Source organism: Mustela putorius, unplaced genomic scaffold (genome assembly GCF_011764305.1).
Source record: "Mustela putorius furo isolate JIRA1106 unplaced genomic scaffold, ASM1176430v1.1 tig00003988_pilon_pilon_pilon, whole genome shotgun sequence".
Classification (NCBI taxonomy): Eukaryota; Metazoa; Chordata; class Mammalia; order Carnivora; family Mustelidae; genus Mustela; species Mustela putorius.
Genome location: NW_025422127.1, coordinates 15601349 through 15620653, shown reverse-complemented (window position 1 = coordinate 15620653; position 19305 = coordinate 15601349). Strand labels below are relative to the sequence as shown.

Genomic DNA, 19305 nt, shown 5'->3' with positions numbered 1-19305 from the left:
TGGTTGGATAATTCTAAATACTACAGTCATAATGAGGGGTTCCTGGCTGGCTCAGTTTGGTAGCATGGGACTCTTGATCTTAGGGCTGTGAGTTCAAGCCCCACACTGGGTGTAGATATCACTTAAAAATAAAATCTTAAGAAAAATACTATAGTCATATTGAAAATTCAATAGTTTCAATAGTTAATACAGATGACTGAATGAGAGCCATAATTACTCATGTCTCCCCTTTTCTCATTGTAGCCTGTATCACCTATAGCATAGCGTTTACTGTGAAACAGAGATCCCTGAGAGGGAACAGAAGTGGGAGCCTAAATGTTTTGGATTTCTATACTTTTTAATTCCACACCAACCCTGTGAGGTAGGTAACGTCATCCAAATGTTACAGACAAGGAACATGAACCTCAGAGAAAAAATTTGTTTAACTGGTAAAAGAGATAGTTAAAGGTACAACCTAGGTCTGATTAGCTGCCAGGCTGTTAACTAGAAAGAGAGACATTAATTTTCCATGAATACAGTATTTGACACATAGGAGATACTCAAAGAATCTGAAATGGACGGGCAAATAAATCACTTAATGCAGGGATGATTTGCTGTCAGCAGGAAAAGATGGTAAGGCTACCTTCTGCAGAATGGTTTTGCCAAATGTTTGGAATAGCTAATATTTTAAGCACTATACTGTGAGCTTCTTTAAGGCAAGTATTGTCTGTTTATATCCCTCATGCCTAGACAATGCTGGAATAAAGGAATATATTGTCTGACATTTCGCCCTAATCCAGAAGATTCTACAATTACAGATGTAAATGAGATTATCTAGATTTGAACCAAATCAGTGTAAGTTTGTAGCCTTTCCTCTTCTGTTATCGCTGACCTTTAAAAAAACAGAGAAAGAACCAAACCAAACCAAACCATGCAGCTTGTCTTGAGAAGCCCAATCTGCCCATGACGCATTCTGTATAGAGCACATAGGGGCAGAGCCAGACTACACAGTAACAGCAAATATAATAGGGAGGTTGTAAAATTCTTGAGGTGAAAAGAAGAAAATACTGCTGAGAGAAAGGCCATCTTGTGACAGCTGCTGTGGCTAAACAGATTGTGTTAATGCTTTCCAGGGTTCCATGTGAGTTTACATTAAATCCAGTGTGGGTGCTTGACAATCACAGCAGGGGCTTCTTCATGACTTAAAATCCGAACATACTGGTTGGCACCCACCACAGCACATCTGGAGTTTGTTAGACAACCTTTATTTTTTACTTTCTTACATTGGCTCTGGCCCCTTCCTCTGATGCAGCCTCTCCAAGTGCTGCTTTGCCATGAATGAATCAAAGAGAGAAGTTACCCTGGGATGGGTATGCAAATTGGGCCCATCTCAGAGGGTGACCCCCAAATCTGTAAATCCCTTTCTGACAATAGGAACTGCACACAAATATCAAGAGCCCATCAGCCAGTGGCAGCTCCACTTACTGGAAAGCCTGGTCAATGCTGACTGCTTCCTTGTTAGGAAATGGCCTTTAGATTGAGGCACATTCCAGCAATTCAAGGACTAGAAGCTTTAAATTAAAACAATATTGATGCCGTATCCTCTTTCCAAAAGGCCTCTCCCTTGTCTTAAAGTTAGTACACACTTAGAAAAATTAAAGAATCAAATATCTTTGGCAAGACCAGTTCCTTCTTGCTCACAGAATCCTAGACACTCTGAGAGGGCAGGAATGTGAAACTTTACATGGAAAGCAGACAGAAAAACAGTTAGGAAGGACTCCCCAAAACTACATTTATCTTTTTTCTTACATAGATCACATCACTACAGAATATTCAGGGCATATAGTGAGATGGAAAGACATTAAGATGCTCTTTTTTTAAGATTGCAAGTTCATGGATTAATGAATATCCTATTGAAAACATGTAGCCTTAAGAATGAAGTAATCAAAAGCCACTAAGAATAAGATACAGTACTCTAGTCTGCTAGACATTTTATTCTGTTTTAGTGTCTGAAAGTAGAGGGACCAAGAACTACTTAAATCTTATGTCTATACAGTTAGACCTAACTACTTAGGGGAACTGATAGTTAACTCACTCACAAACTAAGTGAACGCCTTTCCTCAACAATACCCTCCTTTTTCATTTATCAGCACTCACCCCTAAAAGTATAACTGACAAATATAAACTGTATATATTTATATATATGTATGTATTTAAGGTACAATGTGTTTTAATACATGTATACATCATAAAATCACCATCACAATAAAGCTAATTGACATTTCTATTATTTCAAGTTACCTTTCTTAAGAACCCTTAGAATCTACTCTTAGCAAATTTCAAATATTCCATAGGTTATTATTAACTACAGTCACCATGATGTGTATTAGATCCCTAGAACTTACTCATCTTGCATAACTGAAACTTCGTACTCTTTGACCAACACCTCCCCACCTTCCCCACCCTCTTAGGCCACTGCAACCACTATTCGGCTCATATTATCAGTTTTCATAAGCCAAATTTCAGTTTTGAACTACTGGACAGATGTCTTTAATATTAAGCACATTCTTCCTGTTTTACTTAACAGGTATCCAAATACTGCATGATGTCTTCTTCTTATGACAAAGTATTTTAGGACACTGGAAAAGATTCTCTGCTTATAAATGAGCAATGGGTTATTTTTTTGCTGGTTATTGATCTATCCTATAGAAAAGGGACATCTTTTGGTATTTTCTCAGCAAAGCTGGTCCCATAAATAAATATAAAATCTATTTCAAAGCAGTTTTAAGTACTGGTCTACAAACAGAAATATCTTTATTGTGTAAATATTGATTTTTATTCATTTGAACATTAAATATTATGTTAAAAATGCTATCAATTGATAACTGATCCCCCAGCATAGGAAAGAAGAAATTCCTTCACTTGAAAAATTCTTTCCCAGTCTTATTACCTCAGGTAGAAAAGCAAATCTAGGCAGACACAATGCACAGAAAACGTGACCAAGAATGAAGGAGATGATACTAGAAGGCAGGACTTGTGGACACTGCAAATAGTGAAGGAATGACCAGTGAGGCGCATTAACATAAAGAAAGAGGCTTAGATTTTAAAATTCTACTTTCTCTTCACTCTCAAAGATCTTTTCCCCCAAGTTTTAAATTTGTAATAAGGTATACATAACACCAAATTTATCACTTTAACCATCTTTAAGTGTCCATTAAGTACATTTATACTGTTGTCAGACCATTAACAAAGGGGAAATGTTTAGCTTTTATTTTTATAGGTCTTACATAAACATTAAGCATGAAATTCAGGGAAAGATTAGGCTGGAAAAAAAAATGGAAAAAGAAAACTTTACTCTTATCTTCAAAGCTTACTCAGCTCTGAGTAGCTAGAAATTTTTAAATTAAAACTACACTTAGTAGGGGTGCCTGGTGGCTCAGTGGGTTAAAGCCTCTGCCTTTGGGCTTGGGTCATGATCTCAGGGTTGTGGGATTGAGCCCCTCATTGGCTCTCTGCTCAGCGGGGAGCCTGCTTCCTCCTCTCTCTCTGCCTGCCTCTCTGCCTACCTGTGATCTCTGTCTGTCAAATAAATAAATAAAATCTTTAAAAACAAAACAAAACAAACAAACAAAAAACCCTATATTTAGTGCCTTCTTTAGTAGGAGTTTGGGTGCATGTAAAAAAATTAGTAAGCCTTTTTCATTTTAAGTAGGCAGAACTTTGCTAATTTCATCCAGCTAAGTTAAAAAGCCCTCTCATAGCCGACCTATAACATCTTCTAAACTAGTGCTCTTACCTGGAACACTCACTAATTCCAAGATATAGCCAGAGATATGTCAAGAAGATTAAAGTCTCTGCTTATGGAAACTAACTAGAGGCATGCCTGAGGTGGCTCAGTCAGTTAAGCGACTGACCCCTGATTTTGGCTCAGGTCATGATCTCAGGGTTGTGAGAGTGAAAGACTCCTCCCCTAGAAGATAGATAGGATAACTAACCGCTTGTTTGCTTTTCTGTAAACCGCTGGCTTTTAGGTATAGACCAGGTTATTAATTAGGTTATTAATTGCTTATTAATCGCTCTTTTGCCCTTCTGTAACCGCTTGGCTTATAGAAATAATAGAGACGCCATGATGGCATTCCTACCTTCCCCCTTCTTGTTCCCCCCTCCCGCGCGCAGGCCCTCAGAACCAATCAGCTTGTTCCCCCTTCCCGCCTCTCTCTTCGCGCGTGCGGGTCCCCAAAGCCAATCAGCAAACTCCACGTATGCCTTTTTCAAAAGTTCTAACTGTCAACCAATCAGTTGCGCCCCACCCAAAACTTGTTTGTACCTGTCTATAAAAACCCGGCACCACCCCAGCCCGGTGTGCTCAGCTAGCAGGAGCTGCTGACCACCCGCAGGCGCGCGCTGACCACCCGCAGGCGCCTGCGTAACAATAAAGAACCTCTTGCTGATTGCATCCAGTGGCAGTGTTGGATTCTTGGGTAAGGGGATCCGCGGGTCTTTCAAGAGCAAGAAGCCCCGCAAAGGCCTCTGTGTGGGTGTGCTTAGGATTCTGTCTGTCCTGTCTGTCCCTCTCCTCCTTGAAAAACAAAAACCAAAAAACAAAACCTAGCTAGATACAAAGATCAGATGTCTAATAAGCTGGCAAAGACAAAGGTAGAGAATGGTGTGAGAGCTGGTCTTACTGCCCCTCTAGCATGGGCTCTCCCTGGTATTTCGTTATTACCTGCTGCTTGAGCTGCTGCACCAGACGATCCTTCTCCCGCTTCAGTGCAGCCACTTCCTCTTGGGTCTTTTTCTTAGAGGAGGAAAGCTCCAAAAGGGCTATGTTGGCATCTTTTTCACTAATGGCAGCCAGAAGAGCTTCTTGCCTATAAAATAAAGAAAATTCCAAGACTTTCATTTGTACTCAAAACAATCCTTTGAAGTTATTATAATCACCCCCATTTTATGGGTGATGAAACCAAGGCTCAGAGAGTCTATATAGCTTGCCCAAGTTCACACTTGAAGTAAATGGTGCAGCTAGGAATCCCACTCAGATTTCTCTGACTCTAAATGTCTTTATCATTGTGTTATCCTGACATCTTACTAAAGAGTTCCTATAGTTAGACTCAGAAAGTAAACAAAATTAATGAATTTTTAGAACTAAGACTAAAACTATCACCCATACATTTTACCCAATTAATTCATTCTTTTCATAAGCATTCTGTTCCTGCCAGGCAAATTGAGGCATTACTGAAACTGAAAACACTCTTATGTATAGAGTGTGTAACAAATTGTAAACATTAGGAAATAGGATTTAGAAAATCAGCCATCTGTTCTTGGGGCATTCTAAACATCTATAATTCTCTTTCTCTCATCAATGCAAATCAGTTTCCAGTCGTGGCTTTATTTGGCAAACGTTTGTGGACTTTGAAACAATAACTTGAACCTTAAGGATTCCTTGTGGTTTAGCTAACTACTTTTTGGCTCACATCCAGAAGGAAAAGAAGGTGGGATTTAGAAGAGGGTGAACACGAGATATTTACAAAATGATCTGAACGAAGTTGGTGAACAGTTAGTCTCCTTGGCAAAAATGCATTCCTCAATAGCTCATCTATTATTTAAGTCATCAGTGAGAATGCAGATTTGATTTACAGGAACTATTTAAGTGGCCTGAGCTTTTGACCTGAGGAAATGCTGAATCTAAGAATGAACTGCCCAAGTTTAACCTTGCTTCTGTCTTTTGTTAAGATAATTATGCCTCAACAGCAGTCATCTGGAAGTGTTTTAGTTTAGCCACAAACTGGAAGACTATTTTTGCATATTCTGACAAGGATTTTCTGTGTTCTGGATGGGTAGGTCTGGAGAACTCTGAACAAGCAGTACCAACAAACGGAGGAGACAGATCAGCTTACATTATGGAAATGAAGATTTGTTTAACCAGTCTCTGCTGTTGGAAGGGAAGAAGATTCTCACTGACCCCACTGTAATTTTCCACTGTCCCTAAACTCTATACTTCTAAAAAATGGCAGATGGCTTATCCCATGAAGCTTTAGTCAAAAGCAAAGGGATAACAATAGTCTATATATACCCACTGACCACTTGAAAAAAATATGTTAAGTGGTGAAATGAGCTTAAAGGTGAAGGAGTTCAAGTTGGTCTCACTATGCACAATTTCCTGCTAATTGCCATCATCTATTCCCTTTGGGGAAGCTCAAAGACTGACAAAGCTGGAATGAGAAATGTGTTTTCTCAATAAGGGTGCTGCAGTATTTCTGTGCACTAACAGAATTACACATTTAGCAGCAGGCAAATAACACAAGATGAATGAAAGATAAATTATCCAATCAGATGAAGTAAGGAGCACTTTTGCAAAATGGAAGATACAAAGGTGATGGGATCTGAGTTCCATTCTGTGCTTAAGGAAAGTATCATAATGTGAAATAGTAAAAATTATTCTATGTTGGTGAAGTATCTCAACTGAATTCCAAATTCTTTTATAAATGATATGCTTGGTCAGCTACTGTGGTACAGTTAATCTCTGGGGTAAAATGTCATATTCCCATACTGCAATATGATATAACAGGTGACAATTCAGATTCTAAATTTTTAAAATAAAGGATGTAGTACTAGACTCTGAGCCACTGGAATAATGTCTATTTTACTAAGATATATAATTTTAAGTCTTTTGTTCTTTTTATATAAAATCCAAATAGAAATTTTATTATGTCATTTATTTTTTATTGAGCATTGATAAATACTACAAACTGCACAGAATCAAACTTTCTCTCCCATACCCATCGCTCTCAACCTCTAAATATATTCTAACTTAACACACTACTGTCTTTTCCATTTTGAAAGTATACTCTTGATAGTGATTTCTATGTGTGTATATGCCTAAAAAGGTCAATTGATAGGGGCCCCTGGGTGGCTGAGTGGGTTAAGCCTCTGCCTTCGGCTCAGGTCATGATCCCAGGGTCCTGGGATTGAGCCCCGCATCTAGCCCCGCACTGAGCCCCACATCGAGCCCCCCCCCCCCCCCAGTCGGGCTCTCTGCTCAGCGGGGAGCCTGCTTCCTCCTCTGTCTGCCTGCCTCTCTGCCTACTTGTGATCTCTGTATGTCAAATAAATAAATAAAATCTTTTTTTAAAAAAAAAGGTCAATTGATAGTCAAGAGAATAAAATTTTTCATTACACACTGCACATATAAACATATAAACTTGGGGGAAATGTCAGTATTTTTTATGGATATATTAGCTTTTATGTTTTTCTTTTGTTTTTGAAAGAGAGAGAGTATTGTTCTCTTGCCTACAATTTTGGTAAATTTGAAATGGACAATTATAAGGAAGAGCAATCTCTTAGAAATCTGAAAGACCGTCAAGAATATTAAAGCTAATAAACAGTAAGAGCCATTTAATTTTGGGGAATAAGAAAACTGTTGTTCCCTCAATACTATTTGATAGAAAAGACTGTATGGTATAGTTGAACTTACGTGGTTAAGTTTCACAGAGAGCACTCAGAAGTGTCAAAACTAAAAAATTTTAAAGAATGCCCTGCTTTCCAGAGGGAATGGAATTCAGAGTGGAAAAAAAAAAAGCAAATTATTTTAGTAGGCACTTAACTCTTAATAAAATTGGTTCTTTGAAAAAAGAAAGGTATTTTCTGATAAAAGTAATATGCATTCATGGAATAAAAACTGGAAGATCCAGAAAACCAAAAAGAAGAAAATAAGAATACCAGAAATAGCTCCTTTTTAATCAGAGTCAATTGCTTGAGATGTGGAACTCACCTATTCTAACATGGCTATTTTAAAGAAAATGAACCTTGATAAGGATTAATAACTGACTTCAAGAGCTTTACTAACTAAAGTCTATCTATAGAAAAGGAAGACTTGCTAGTGAAGCACATTCTGACTTCATTTCCCATGAGCCCCTAGGGAGTAATACAAGCACATATAATATGAAAGGTAATATATGTATGCCACAAGCCCACAGCAAAATAAAGAACTGCAATGCTCAACTGCTCTCCTTGTTCTGTTAATGTCTTTTCCTCAGCTAAAAAAATGAAAAAGAAAAAGAAAATGTATACACAGAACCTTTCAAAGTGATTAGTGGCCCCCTACTGCTTGACTAACATGCCATATTACTTGCATAATGAGTAGGTAGTAGCAGAAATCCAACTTTAAGTCATTAAAGAGGTCTTTTCAATCCATCCCTGGTGCTTTAAACTACATAACAGTTGAACCTGCCCTTTGACCTGAAAATTCTAATAGAATCAAGATGTCTCTAAAAGTATTCTACTGTGTCATTTGAGCTTTAAGAAATAGTAAGACCACCTCCTTTGTCCCCATCTCCCTTCTGAGAACCTTTAGAAATAGGAAGCAAACATCCAAGGCAAATGGAGCTCAAAATCTTTTCCATAATGCCCGAGTCTTTGAGGACAACACAACATTAGTCTGCTATCACTAGTAAAAAAGAAATTTGATCAGTGTTGGATTGATGGTGGTTAACAATTTAAGAGTGAGTCCTAAATATGTATGTGTGTGTGTGTGTGTGTGTTTGTGTGTGTGTTTAAAAATTTTATTTATTTATTTACTTGAGAGGGAGAGAAAGCACAAGCAGGGAGAGCAGCAGGCAGAGGCAGAGGGAGAAGCAATCTCTCTGCTGAGCAGGGAGCCCGAGGCAGGGCTTGATCCTAAGACCCTGAGATCATGACCTACGCAGAAGGTAGACGCTTAACTGACTGAGCCACCCAGGCATCCTTATGTGAGTGTTTTTCACTGAAATGACAGACAGAAAAGGGGTGAGAATGAAGGGATACCATCAAGATTTATTTTCCCTTCTTCCTCCAACTGGGTATTTCAAATTCAATGATTACACAATCATGTTTCACAAATTACATAATCCTGAAAACATCATGAGAGCTCAGATAAAAGTAAGAATAAAGTCAGTTGCTTTAGATATATTATTGTCATGGACATGTAAGCATAGTTTAATCAACTTCAATTTAAAATAAACCTGAAATCTAGATTCTCTTATTGATGCTTCCTTGATTCTGATGCCTCCTTTACTTGTTATTTAACCATTTAACTATCCAGAGTGACTCATAAACTACCGGGATATCTCTTCCACCTCATTTCCTGGAGAAATCCTTTTGAATATTATTTTCTCTAACTTCACTTACAGAGAGGTCTCAGAGAGTATGGCAGACACACTACCTTAATTAAGCTCAGTGAAAACCAGCCTGTGGGTGAGCCTACTTGGGCATTCCTGACTGAAACGTCTGATCTTTCAAGCCTTGGTCTTATTATCTCTGTTTTAGGTACCCAAAAATATCTTTAATGTAGAATGCCAACACTAAATAAAACTTTTCATCTACCATAATTTTTTTCCATGTTAATTAAATCACTATATTCCTAGATCCACAGGCTAACATGTAAGTAATCTGACTTCTTTGCTCTCCATAACCAACATTCACATTGTCTGTTCTTCATTTCTAACAGTTTTTAATGAGCCTTGGGCTTTGTATCTATAATTATCACAGTCACTACCATCCTTTTATCATGGGTCTATACCATTTTTTAAATATTTATTTATTTGACACAGAGAGAGAGAGAGAGAGAGAGAAGAGTGAGAGTGCACAAGCAGGGGGTGTGGCAGGCAGAAGGAAAGGGAGAAGCAGACTTCTTGCTGAGCAAGGACCCCATGCAGGGCTCCATCCCATGACCCTGGGATCATGACCTGGGTCCAAGGCAGGTGCTTTACCAACTGAGCCACCCAGATACCCTAGGTCTATATCATTCTTAAGCCCATTCCGATTTCACCATTCTTCTACAATGTCCTACTCTCCCAATTCATTTTCATCTGCTTTCTTACCACATCAAGCACTTTGGCTTAGTATTTGACCAGCTACAATTTTCAACCTACTTCTTAAGGACCCTGTATCACTGGGTTTTCACTTAGATTTATGCTATGCTCTCTACCTGAAATGCCTGAAACTATCTCTCCTTTAAAACCTGACTCCTTGGGCGCTTGGGTGTCTCAGTGGGTTGAGCCTCTTCTTTCGGCTCAGGTCATGATCTCAGGGTCTTGGATCAAGCCCCAAACCAGACTCCCTGCTCAGCAGGGAGCTTGCTTCCCCTCCTCTCTCTGCCTACTTGTGATTTCTCTGTCAAATAAATAAATAAAATCTTAAAAAAAAAAAAAAAAAACTGACTCCTCACCTAACTAATTTTTGTCTATTCAGTATTTCCTTTCAGTAGTTCAGTTTAAGTGATATTAATAGACATGCGCTCTGTAAATGCCCTCCAATTCTTCTACACATCCAAAGGTCTGCTTCCTCAACTATATTATGTTTATGGTTTATGTTTTTAAAATTTTCTTTTAAGGTTTCTATGAGTTTATTGGTCTTTCAATTTAGCTCACTATTTCAAAAATATTTTTAAATTTTTTTATTGTGGTAAAATACATATAATAGGGGCGCCTGGGTGGCTCAGTGGGTTAAAGCCTCTGCCTTCAGCTCGGGTCATGATCTCGGGGTCCTGGGATCGAGCCCCACGTCGGGCTCTTTGCTCAGCAGGGAGCCTGCTTTCCTTCCTCTGTCTGCCTGCCTCTCTGCCTACTTGTGATCTCTCTCTGTCAAATAAAAAAAAAAATACATATAATATAAAGTTTACCATTTTAACCATTTTTAAGTGTATATTCAGTAGTGTTAAGTACATTCATACTGTTGTGTAACCTATCTCCAGATAACCAATCTCTTTATCTCGTAAAACTCAAACTGTACCTAATAAAGAATTCCCCATTCCCCACCCCCAACCCTTGACAACTACCATTTACTTTCTGTCTCTATTAATCTGATTATTCTAGGAACCTCATATAAAGGGAATCACACAGATTTGTCTTATTGTGTCTGGCTTATGTCATTTAACATATTGTCTTCAAGGTTTATCTGTGTGGTAGCATGTGTCAGAATTTCCTTCCTTTTCAAGGCTGAAAAATTTCCACTGTATATATACACCACACTGTTTATCCATTCATCAGCTGATGGACATTTGGGTTGCTTCCACCTTTGCCTATTGTGAATAATACCCCATCTTTAATTTTTAAAATATATTATTTTCCTTATAGAGTCTAAATTCATGGCTTTGCACACCAGAAGCTTACAAATATTAATATTCTGCATTGCATGTCCCTAAACCATTTACAATTTTTCTTTTATTTGGTATGAGGTATTCTCTGTACTCTATATACTCTGATACTATTTTCTAGTCTTCCTTTGTGCCTAAAGCCTTTGCTTCAGAATAGCTCCAAGAAAGCAAGATCTTCATCCGTTTTGTTCACTAATGTATCCCAAGTGTAAGAATAGTTCCTGGAATGGAGTAGGCACTTCACAAATTCATCTTGTGCCAATAGCTCCTCCAATTCTGTTTCCATTTCTATCCAATTTGGTGGCTTGGTTTCCAAACTGTTCCAATGTATTCCCTTATTGAAGCTATTCCCTATTTCACTTTAAAGTTTTTGTTTGTTTTTGTTTTGTTTTGTCCAGTAGCATGGCAGGCTAGTGAGCAGAGAGTGGGAAGAATTTGAAAACATGAAGAAAACCAAGACTGGAAAAGAGACCACTAACTTTGGCTAATTTATCTTTCACTTAAAGAAAAGAGTTTTGTTTTTTCTCTAAGAAGACAGATGACAACTGGAGTCATAGGTTCAATTCTAGATGTTATAATTTAATCAACAGTGTCCAAGTAGAGGGTATCCAAAGGAAGGTGGCAGAATGGGGTTATAAAAGGCATGTTAATCCAAAAAGATTTATCCATATAACATGATTGCTGTCAGAACAGCAGAAGTAAGACATTAGATCTGTGGTCCTCTAGAGGACACAAATGGCATTAAAGGGGGGAAAGTTACAAAGAGATTTCATCTAATGAAACATGTAACGTATTAACTTGTATTAAGTAGAATTGGAAACCTAAAAAGTGGTAGGGCTTTCCATGACTGGGTGTTTAAAGAGGTTATCAGAGATACTGTATAAATGGTGTTGTTTTGAGTTGGTCTATCCTCTTTAACTGTAATATTTCAATAAAACGAATGAGATGAGACAATAAAGTGTAAGTGCCAATAAATCGCATGGACAATAGATGCTCAAGTCATACAGTGGACAAAGAAATCACTTTAGGCTGAAGACTTGGAACCTGAGAAGGACCTATTTTTTTTTTATTTTTTTATTTTTATTATTTTTTTAAAAGATTATTTATTTATTTATTTGTCAGAGAGAGAGTGAGCGAGAGCGAGCATAGGCAGACAGAGTGGAAGGCAGAGTCAGAGGGAGAAGCAGGCTCCCTGCGGAGGGCAAGGAGCCCGATGTGGGACTCGATCCCAGGACGCTGGGATCATGACCTGAGCCGAAGGCAGCTGCTTAACCAACTGAGCCACCCAGGCGTCCCGAGAAGGACCTATTTTGACAGAGATCGTGAGAAAGAGAAAGTGGCAAGTGTAAAAGCACAGGCATGTGTGAAGATACACTGCATAGCTGGATTCAAGGGTCTCCATGGGCAAAGAGAAACTGAAAAGGTGGCTTTGGATCAGAGTAGAGATGGTGTGGAATAATAGTAAGGAATACACTTAAGATTATGAAATCCTCGAGGATTCTGACCCAAACTTGACAAGTAGGGGTTACTCAAAATGTTGAATTAAGAATGATTTGATTCTGATAATATGGTAGCATCAAAAGTTCTAGGAAAGTAAAGCAAGGGTTTAGAAAGGACTGATTTAGAGGCAAAGAGGGGAGAATGAATGATTCTCAAAGCAGAAGGTCAGGATGTTACTGCTGGAGATGTATTATGAATAAAACTTACATTACAAAAATTATTTTTAAGGAATGAAGAATAAAATGATGCTATCTGAATTGCGGATTCAAAAGTCAAAGGTGGGACTATGATAAATTGCTATATCTTTCAATGAATATGAAATATAAAATATATCACATTTATGTTTTGATGCTGGAAAGTAGTCCCAAAGGTGGGACTATGATAAATTGCTATATATTTCAATGAATATGAAATATAAAATACATCACATTTATGTTTTGATGCTGGAAAGTAACTTTTTTTTTTCTTTAAAGATTTTATTTATTTATGAGACAGTGAGCGCGAGCCTGTGCACGCAAGCTTGGGGAGGAACAGGCATGAAGCTCTATCTGATCTCAGGACCTGAGATCATGACATGAGCAGAAACCAAGAGTCAGATACTTAACTCACTGAGCCACCCAGGCACCCTTGGAAAATGACTTTCAAATGTTACCAAATACAGACTATCTCAGGGCATTTGATCCAATAAGGCATGCTGGGGTCCTGCCTCATATAACCTTCCTGTAGCAAGGCCTTTGCCCAGAATAATTTGGAATCTTCTCCATCTTCTCTTGTTTAATGTCTCTTTATCTCCTGAAATCAGGGAAGAAAAGTGATTTATATTAAGATAAACACTGACATAAGAAGGGGCAAAGAAGTTATCCCAATATGGGCTGATTTATTTTTCAGAAGTCCTTGAAAAGAATCAAAGTTAACACAATAAAATCAGTAACTGTTGGTAGTTACAGCTCAGTAAGTGAAGCTGATTAAACAAAATTTTGCATGGAAAACCTGTGTTCATTTTTTCTCCTCATTTTTTCTGAACTATGAACGTTTTGGTATTCCCAAACCGGCAGACTGTGACACATTTGGAGGATATAGGTCTACTATGATATTGATACTTCTGTTATAAAGTTTCTGCCTACTTCTCAGACTGGCAAAGTTGATGTCTGTAGCTATATTTGTTAGAAAAAACAGAAGCTTGTATCTTTTCCATCTGTTTAAAAAAAAAAAATTGCAACCTAATCCACAAAGAGACAGAAAGCAAATCAGTGGTTGCCAGGGACTGGAGCAGGGGCTTCAGAAAGGCTGGTCAGAGAAGCAAGAGAACCTTTTGGAAATGTATTATAGTTTGACTATGGTGGGTGTAACACAGTGTCTACACTTGTCAAAACTCACCACATTATACCCTTAACGTGTATATATTTTATTGTAACAATAATATAATCAAATAATTTTCAAAATCATAAACATTTTGTGAATGAGGAATATTACACAGCTAACATGACAACAATAAGTACAATGCATCTTTTTATTATAGTAAAATATACGTAACATCAAATTTACCATTTTAATCACTTTTTAACATATGATTCTGTAGCACTATATACTGACAATGTTGTGCAACCAACAAAATCATGATCCTTTTCTAGAAGTTGTTTGTTTTCTCCAGCTAAAACTATGTACCCATAAAACACTAATTCGCCTTTCCCTCGACTCCCGGTCCAGGGCAACCACTATTCTACCTCCCATCTCTATGAATTTTTAACTACCCTAGTTTCCTTATAAGTAGAACCATATAGTATTTGTCCTTTTGTATCTGGCTTATTTCACTTAGGATAATGTCTTAAAATACAATGTATTTTTATTCTTCCAAATTTAAGTGATCTTTAAGTAAAACATACACTGTAAGTATTTTTCCTAATTAGTTTCCTTCTTTCAAACTCTTTTCCTTTATTACTGGTTTCTAAAACAGAAAATTACATCCCTAAAAACTATGCCTTTTATTTATAGTTATAGTTGGACAAGGAAGTGGTGGTGGGAAGAGCCAAGATTAGGATGAACTGAGAAGAGGAAAGGTCTGAGGTAGAAGTACTGACAGGACTTATTGAATGACACTGGCCTCCTTGGGGTCCCGATGCTCTCCCTTATTAAGTCTAGTTCAAAAGTATAATATAGAGGGGTGCCTGGGTGGCTCAGTGGGGTAAGCCTCTGCTTTCGGCTCAGGTCATGATCTCAGGGACCTGGGATCGAGCCCCACACCAGGCTCTCTGCTTAGTGGGGAGCCTGCTTTCCACCTCTCTTCTGCCTAACTCTGGGCCTACTTGTATCTCTCTCTCTCTCTCTCTGTGTTAAATAAATATAATCTTTTTTAAAAAAGAGTATAATACAGAAACATGGCTTCAGGGCTTCAGTGCTGCTAGACTGTACATAACTTGGAATTTCTGCAGTTTGTTTTCTTTTGGCATTAAATATCATTTACAGTGATACTGAATATCTCTTTAAGAAAGTGAGGGTGATATTTATTGGAGTTCTAATATTTGGTGAAACTTGATGTAAGTATTTGATTATAAAAAAGCTTGTCCAATTTTCTCTTGAGCTATATGAGATAATAACACTTAAGTACTAACAACAGAATAAAGCAATCTGGAGATAAGAAGTCTAAAATAAAGAACCTCATGCAAAAACAAAATGGTTTACTTTTAAGAAACAATGGAATTCAGCTCCTTTTCCATGAATATTTTAAGTAAAATTAGCTTCCCTGACTGTAGATAAGGTCCCAATAAAGTCTGGACATTCTTTCTACTCTTTACTCCCAAGTTATATACAAAGAGTCAGCTGTCAGTTTCATCCTTCATTGGACTGACTAGCTGACAATAAGCAAAAAGCTTTCAAAAACTATACTTCAACCCTATGAATAATCATAGTTTTACAAATGATGCATTATGTGGTCCAATGTTCCAGAGTTTTGCTTGTTTAAAGACACTTTTATAAAACCAATTTCAGGGGAGATTTTCACTCCATATTCATGACTGTAGAATGTTTAGATCTAGATCTTGCTTACAGTGCTCAAGATTAAGAAAGCAGCAGGGATCTGGTATTTAAGTACAGTACCAAGCTTCCCTAAAGAGAAAGTGAGGTTGTAATGCAAAACTCACCCAAGCACAGATTTCCATAAATTCTTGATTAGTCTAATACAAACAGACAACTTTTTCTTTTTAGGCTAGAGACTAAAGCAGCATCACCTCAATTTAATGGGTCTGTCTTTGAATACCTTGACTTCTTTTAAAGTCTACATGTACCTTCTCAATAAAATCTTTTCAAGCTTCTTTATTTCTGACATCTTTCACTTGTCTAATCACAAAGAACTTTATCACCTATACCATATATATGATTTTGGAAGAGACATTACTGGTAAGCTGAGGAGGGTTATTTACTTATTTATTTATAAACAATTTTGTCAGAGCAAGCAAGCGCCCATGCCTGCGCACGCACCAACAGGGGTGTGGCAGGCAGAGGGAGAAGCAGGCTCCCTGCTGAGGAAGGAGCCTCATCCAGGACTCCATCCCAGGATCCTGGGATCATGAACCAAGCTGAAGGCAGACGCTTAACAGACTGAGCCACCCAGGCATCCCTGAGGAGGATTTTTAAAAAAGGGAATTCTGAGGGGTACCTGGGTGGCTCATTCAGCTAAGCATCTGACTCTTGATTTTGGCTCAGTCATGATCAGGGTCCTGGGATTGAGCCCCAAGTTGGGCTCCCTGCTCATCAGGGGTTCTACTTGCGGATTCTCTCCCTCTCCCTCTCCTCAATCGAGATCTCTCTCTCTAAAATAAATAAATATTTTTTTTAAAAAAGGGAATTTTGCACATATTTAAATCCTGACTATTCAAGTAGGATGTAAGTTTCCTGAGTATAGAGACCATGTCTTAATTACAGTATATCCTCCATTTAGATATATCTACTTATCTATCCTCATATACGCTATATCCTCCACACACACACACACACACACACACACGTAAATTAGAGCCAACTGTTCAAAACTAAACTAGTCCAGAACTAAAAATACTTTTTGGTCAACTGTCTCTGAACCAATGGTAGGAAAGCCCATTTACCCAAACATTAGAGAAAAGAAAATGATGAATGACTAATTATAGCATTACCTATCCTATATGCAACAAGATAGACCCTTCAATAATCAAATAAACAAATTTTCCTCAATAATTACACAATTATGGGATAACAGAAAGCAAATAATTCTTTGCACAAGACTGCTATGTTCACTTTTCTTTATGCTGATCTTTTAAAGATGAAACTTTCTTGAGGAAGTCCTAATACATTAAAGGTGCATACTGCCCTACAGAAAACAGGATCCCTTTCTGACTCTAGTAAGAAACATCTACATAAAAACTGAATAGGATTGTAGAAGGAAAGCATGGTATGATTTCTAAGGAAGAAGACACTTTTGCATAAAGCCAAATCACTTAAGATTTCTGAATGAGAGGCTTTTGACTCAAGCTACTCTGCAATTTAATAACTTAATGATTTTTCAGAGGGGGAAAGTTAATTTTAGTTTGTCAAACACATAAGAAATTTATCCAACTCATATTCAATAACTGGCCTAATAAACAGGAAAGGCATCTTTAAGAAAATGCCTACAGTAAAATGAAAAGAATAGGGGATAAAATGTTTCAGTTACTACACACTAATTACAGATACTCTATTTTTTAAAAATTTAAAAAAAATATTTTTTAGTTTTCTCCATACTCAACACAGGGCTCGAACTCATGACTCTGAACTCCTGAAAACTCCATGGAGTGAAGTTATAATACCACAGTTTGGGCTATTACATGAAAGAGACACAAATCTATATGCAGTTTACCGTGCTATTTTTGTCTAAGCAGGAAAATATAAATCCTAAATGAGTTTTAATAGAATGTTTTACATCTCCTTAGTATTTTGCATACATGAAGTAAAATACATGAAAAGTCTACAGTAAAAAGTCTACAGTAAAATAGACAATATAACTGGAATCTAAAAATTAGAAGAGAAATTAAGGATCAGAATTAGTCTCAGAATACATTGCTTAAAAAGATTTTACCCACTTATTTAAGAGAGAGAGAGTGAGCGTGAGAGAGAGAGGGCATGAGTGGGGAGGGGCAAAGAGAGAGGGGAGAAGTAGGCTCCCCGATGAGTACAAAGCACGATGTGGGGCTCGATCCTGGGACTCTAGGACTCCTGAGCCTAAGGCAGATGCTTAACCAACTGAGCCACCCAGATGCTGCGAATACATTTTTTTTTTTAAGAGAGGGAGAGAAAGAAGGAGGAGGAGGTACAGAAGAAGAGAGTGAGAGAGAATCTTAAGCAGGCTCCATGCCCAGTAGAGAGCTTCACCTGGGGCTCTATCTCACAACCCTGGTTCGGATCTTGATCTCAGCTGAAATTAAGAGTTGGACACTTAACTGACTGAGTCACCCGGGCATCCTCAGAATACATTAAAAAAAAAAAAAAAAAAAAGAAGCCATAAAGAAAGGATTACTTTGTTAAGATAATATCTACTTATTGATGTGTCACTTTACTTATTGATTAAAGTAAGATCCACTAAAATTTTATAGGATCCATATTAATTTGTAAAATAATGGTACACAATACCTACCTTTAAAAAAATATAGAACTATAGTCAACTACCAAATTGTATATAAAATGCATCTATGCATTCTAATTAGAGGGTTCTAATTAGACGATGTGTTCATCATTCTAATGATCAAGTATTTTTTGTGACACCCAAATATATGGACTCTAAAAGTCCCTTCAATGTATTATGCAGGGAACTATAATTTATAATGAAACATCATATCAGAAAGGAAAGTAATATCATTTGGGTAAGAGCCTCAGACTGTTTTCTATATAGCCACAGTTAATTAGAGTAAGTTGTCTCTATCTCTGGTTCAGTATAGAAGTGATTTCTGATTCTACCTAATGCCTAGCTATTTCCAGACAGAACTCGTAAAAAGCAAAAACGTGTTTTATTTGATCTAAAATGCCTGATTGTTCAGGCCCTCTCCATGCTACAATTATTTTATTCTTAAAAGAAAAAAAAAGCCTCCATAGGCCTTACTTTCCCCTAAACTGCTATGACGTCTCTTTTGCCCTCCTGGTCAAAATTTATTTTATTTTATTTATTTTTAAAAATTTTTTAAATTTAAATTCAATTAATTAACATGTAATATATTACTAGTTGCAAAGGTAGAGATCAGTGATTCACCAGTCTTACATAATATTCAGTGCTCATTACATCATGTGCCCTCCTTAATATCCATCACCTAGCCACCCCATCTCCTCACTCCCCTTCCCTCCAGCAACCCTTAGTTTGTTTAGTATGGTTTGTCTCCCTTTCTGGTTTCAATGTGTTTTACTTTTTCCTCTCTTCTCCTATAATCCTGTTTTGTTTCTTAAATTCCACATATGAGTGAAAACACACGTAATTGTTTTTCTCTGATTAGCTTATTTCACTTAGCATAATACCCTCTAGTTCCATCCACATCACTGCAACTGGCACGATTTCATTCCTTTTGATGGCTGAGTAGTATTCCACTGTAGCCGCATACTGTATCTTCTTTCTCCATTCATCTGTCAATGGACACACCTGGCCAAAATTTTAAAAACTCCAATAGACTTCTAACTAAAATGTTGGATTTCTATTTCAAGATGAC

At 37.4% G+C, this 19305-nt stretch overlaps 1 protein-coding gene across 15 annotated transcripts in view; it reads right to left on the bottom strand.

The window, feature by feature from the left end:
- Window positions 1–19305, bottom strand: part of ERC1 (ELKS/RAB6-interacting/CAST family member 1) — a 558286-nt gene that overhangs the window by 139895 nt on the left and 399086 nt on the right. For 13 of the 15 annotated variants that reach the window (XM_045071559.1, XM_045071558.1, XM_045071547.1 and 10 more), the window contains one exon: window positions 4706–4850. In XM_045071559.1, the coding sequence (XP_044927494.1) occupies window positions 4706–4850 (145 nt within the window). Of the gene's footprint in view, window positions 1–4705; window positions 4851–19305 lie in introns of those variants that run through there. The other 2 variants (XR_006604246.1, XM_045071560.1) reach the window with 2 other exon arrangements.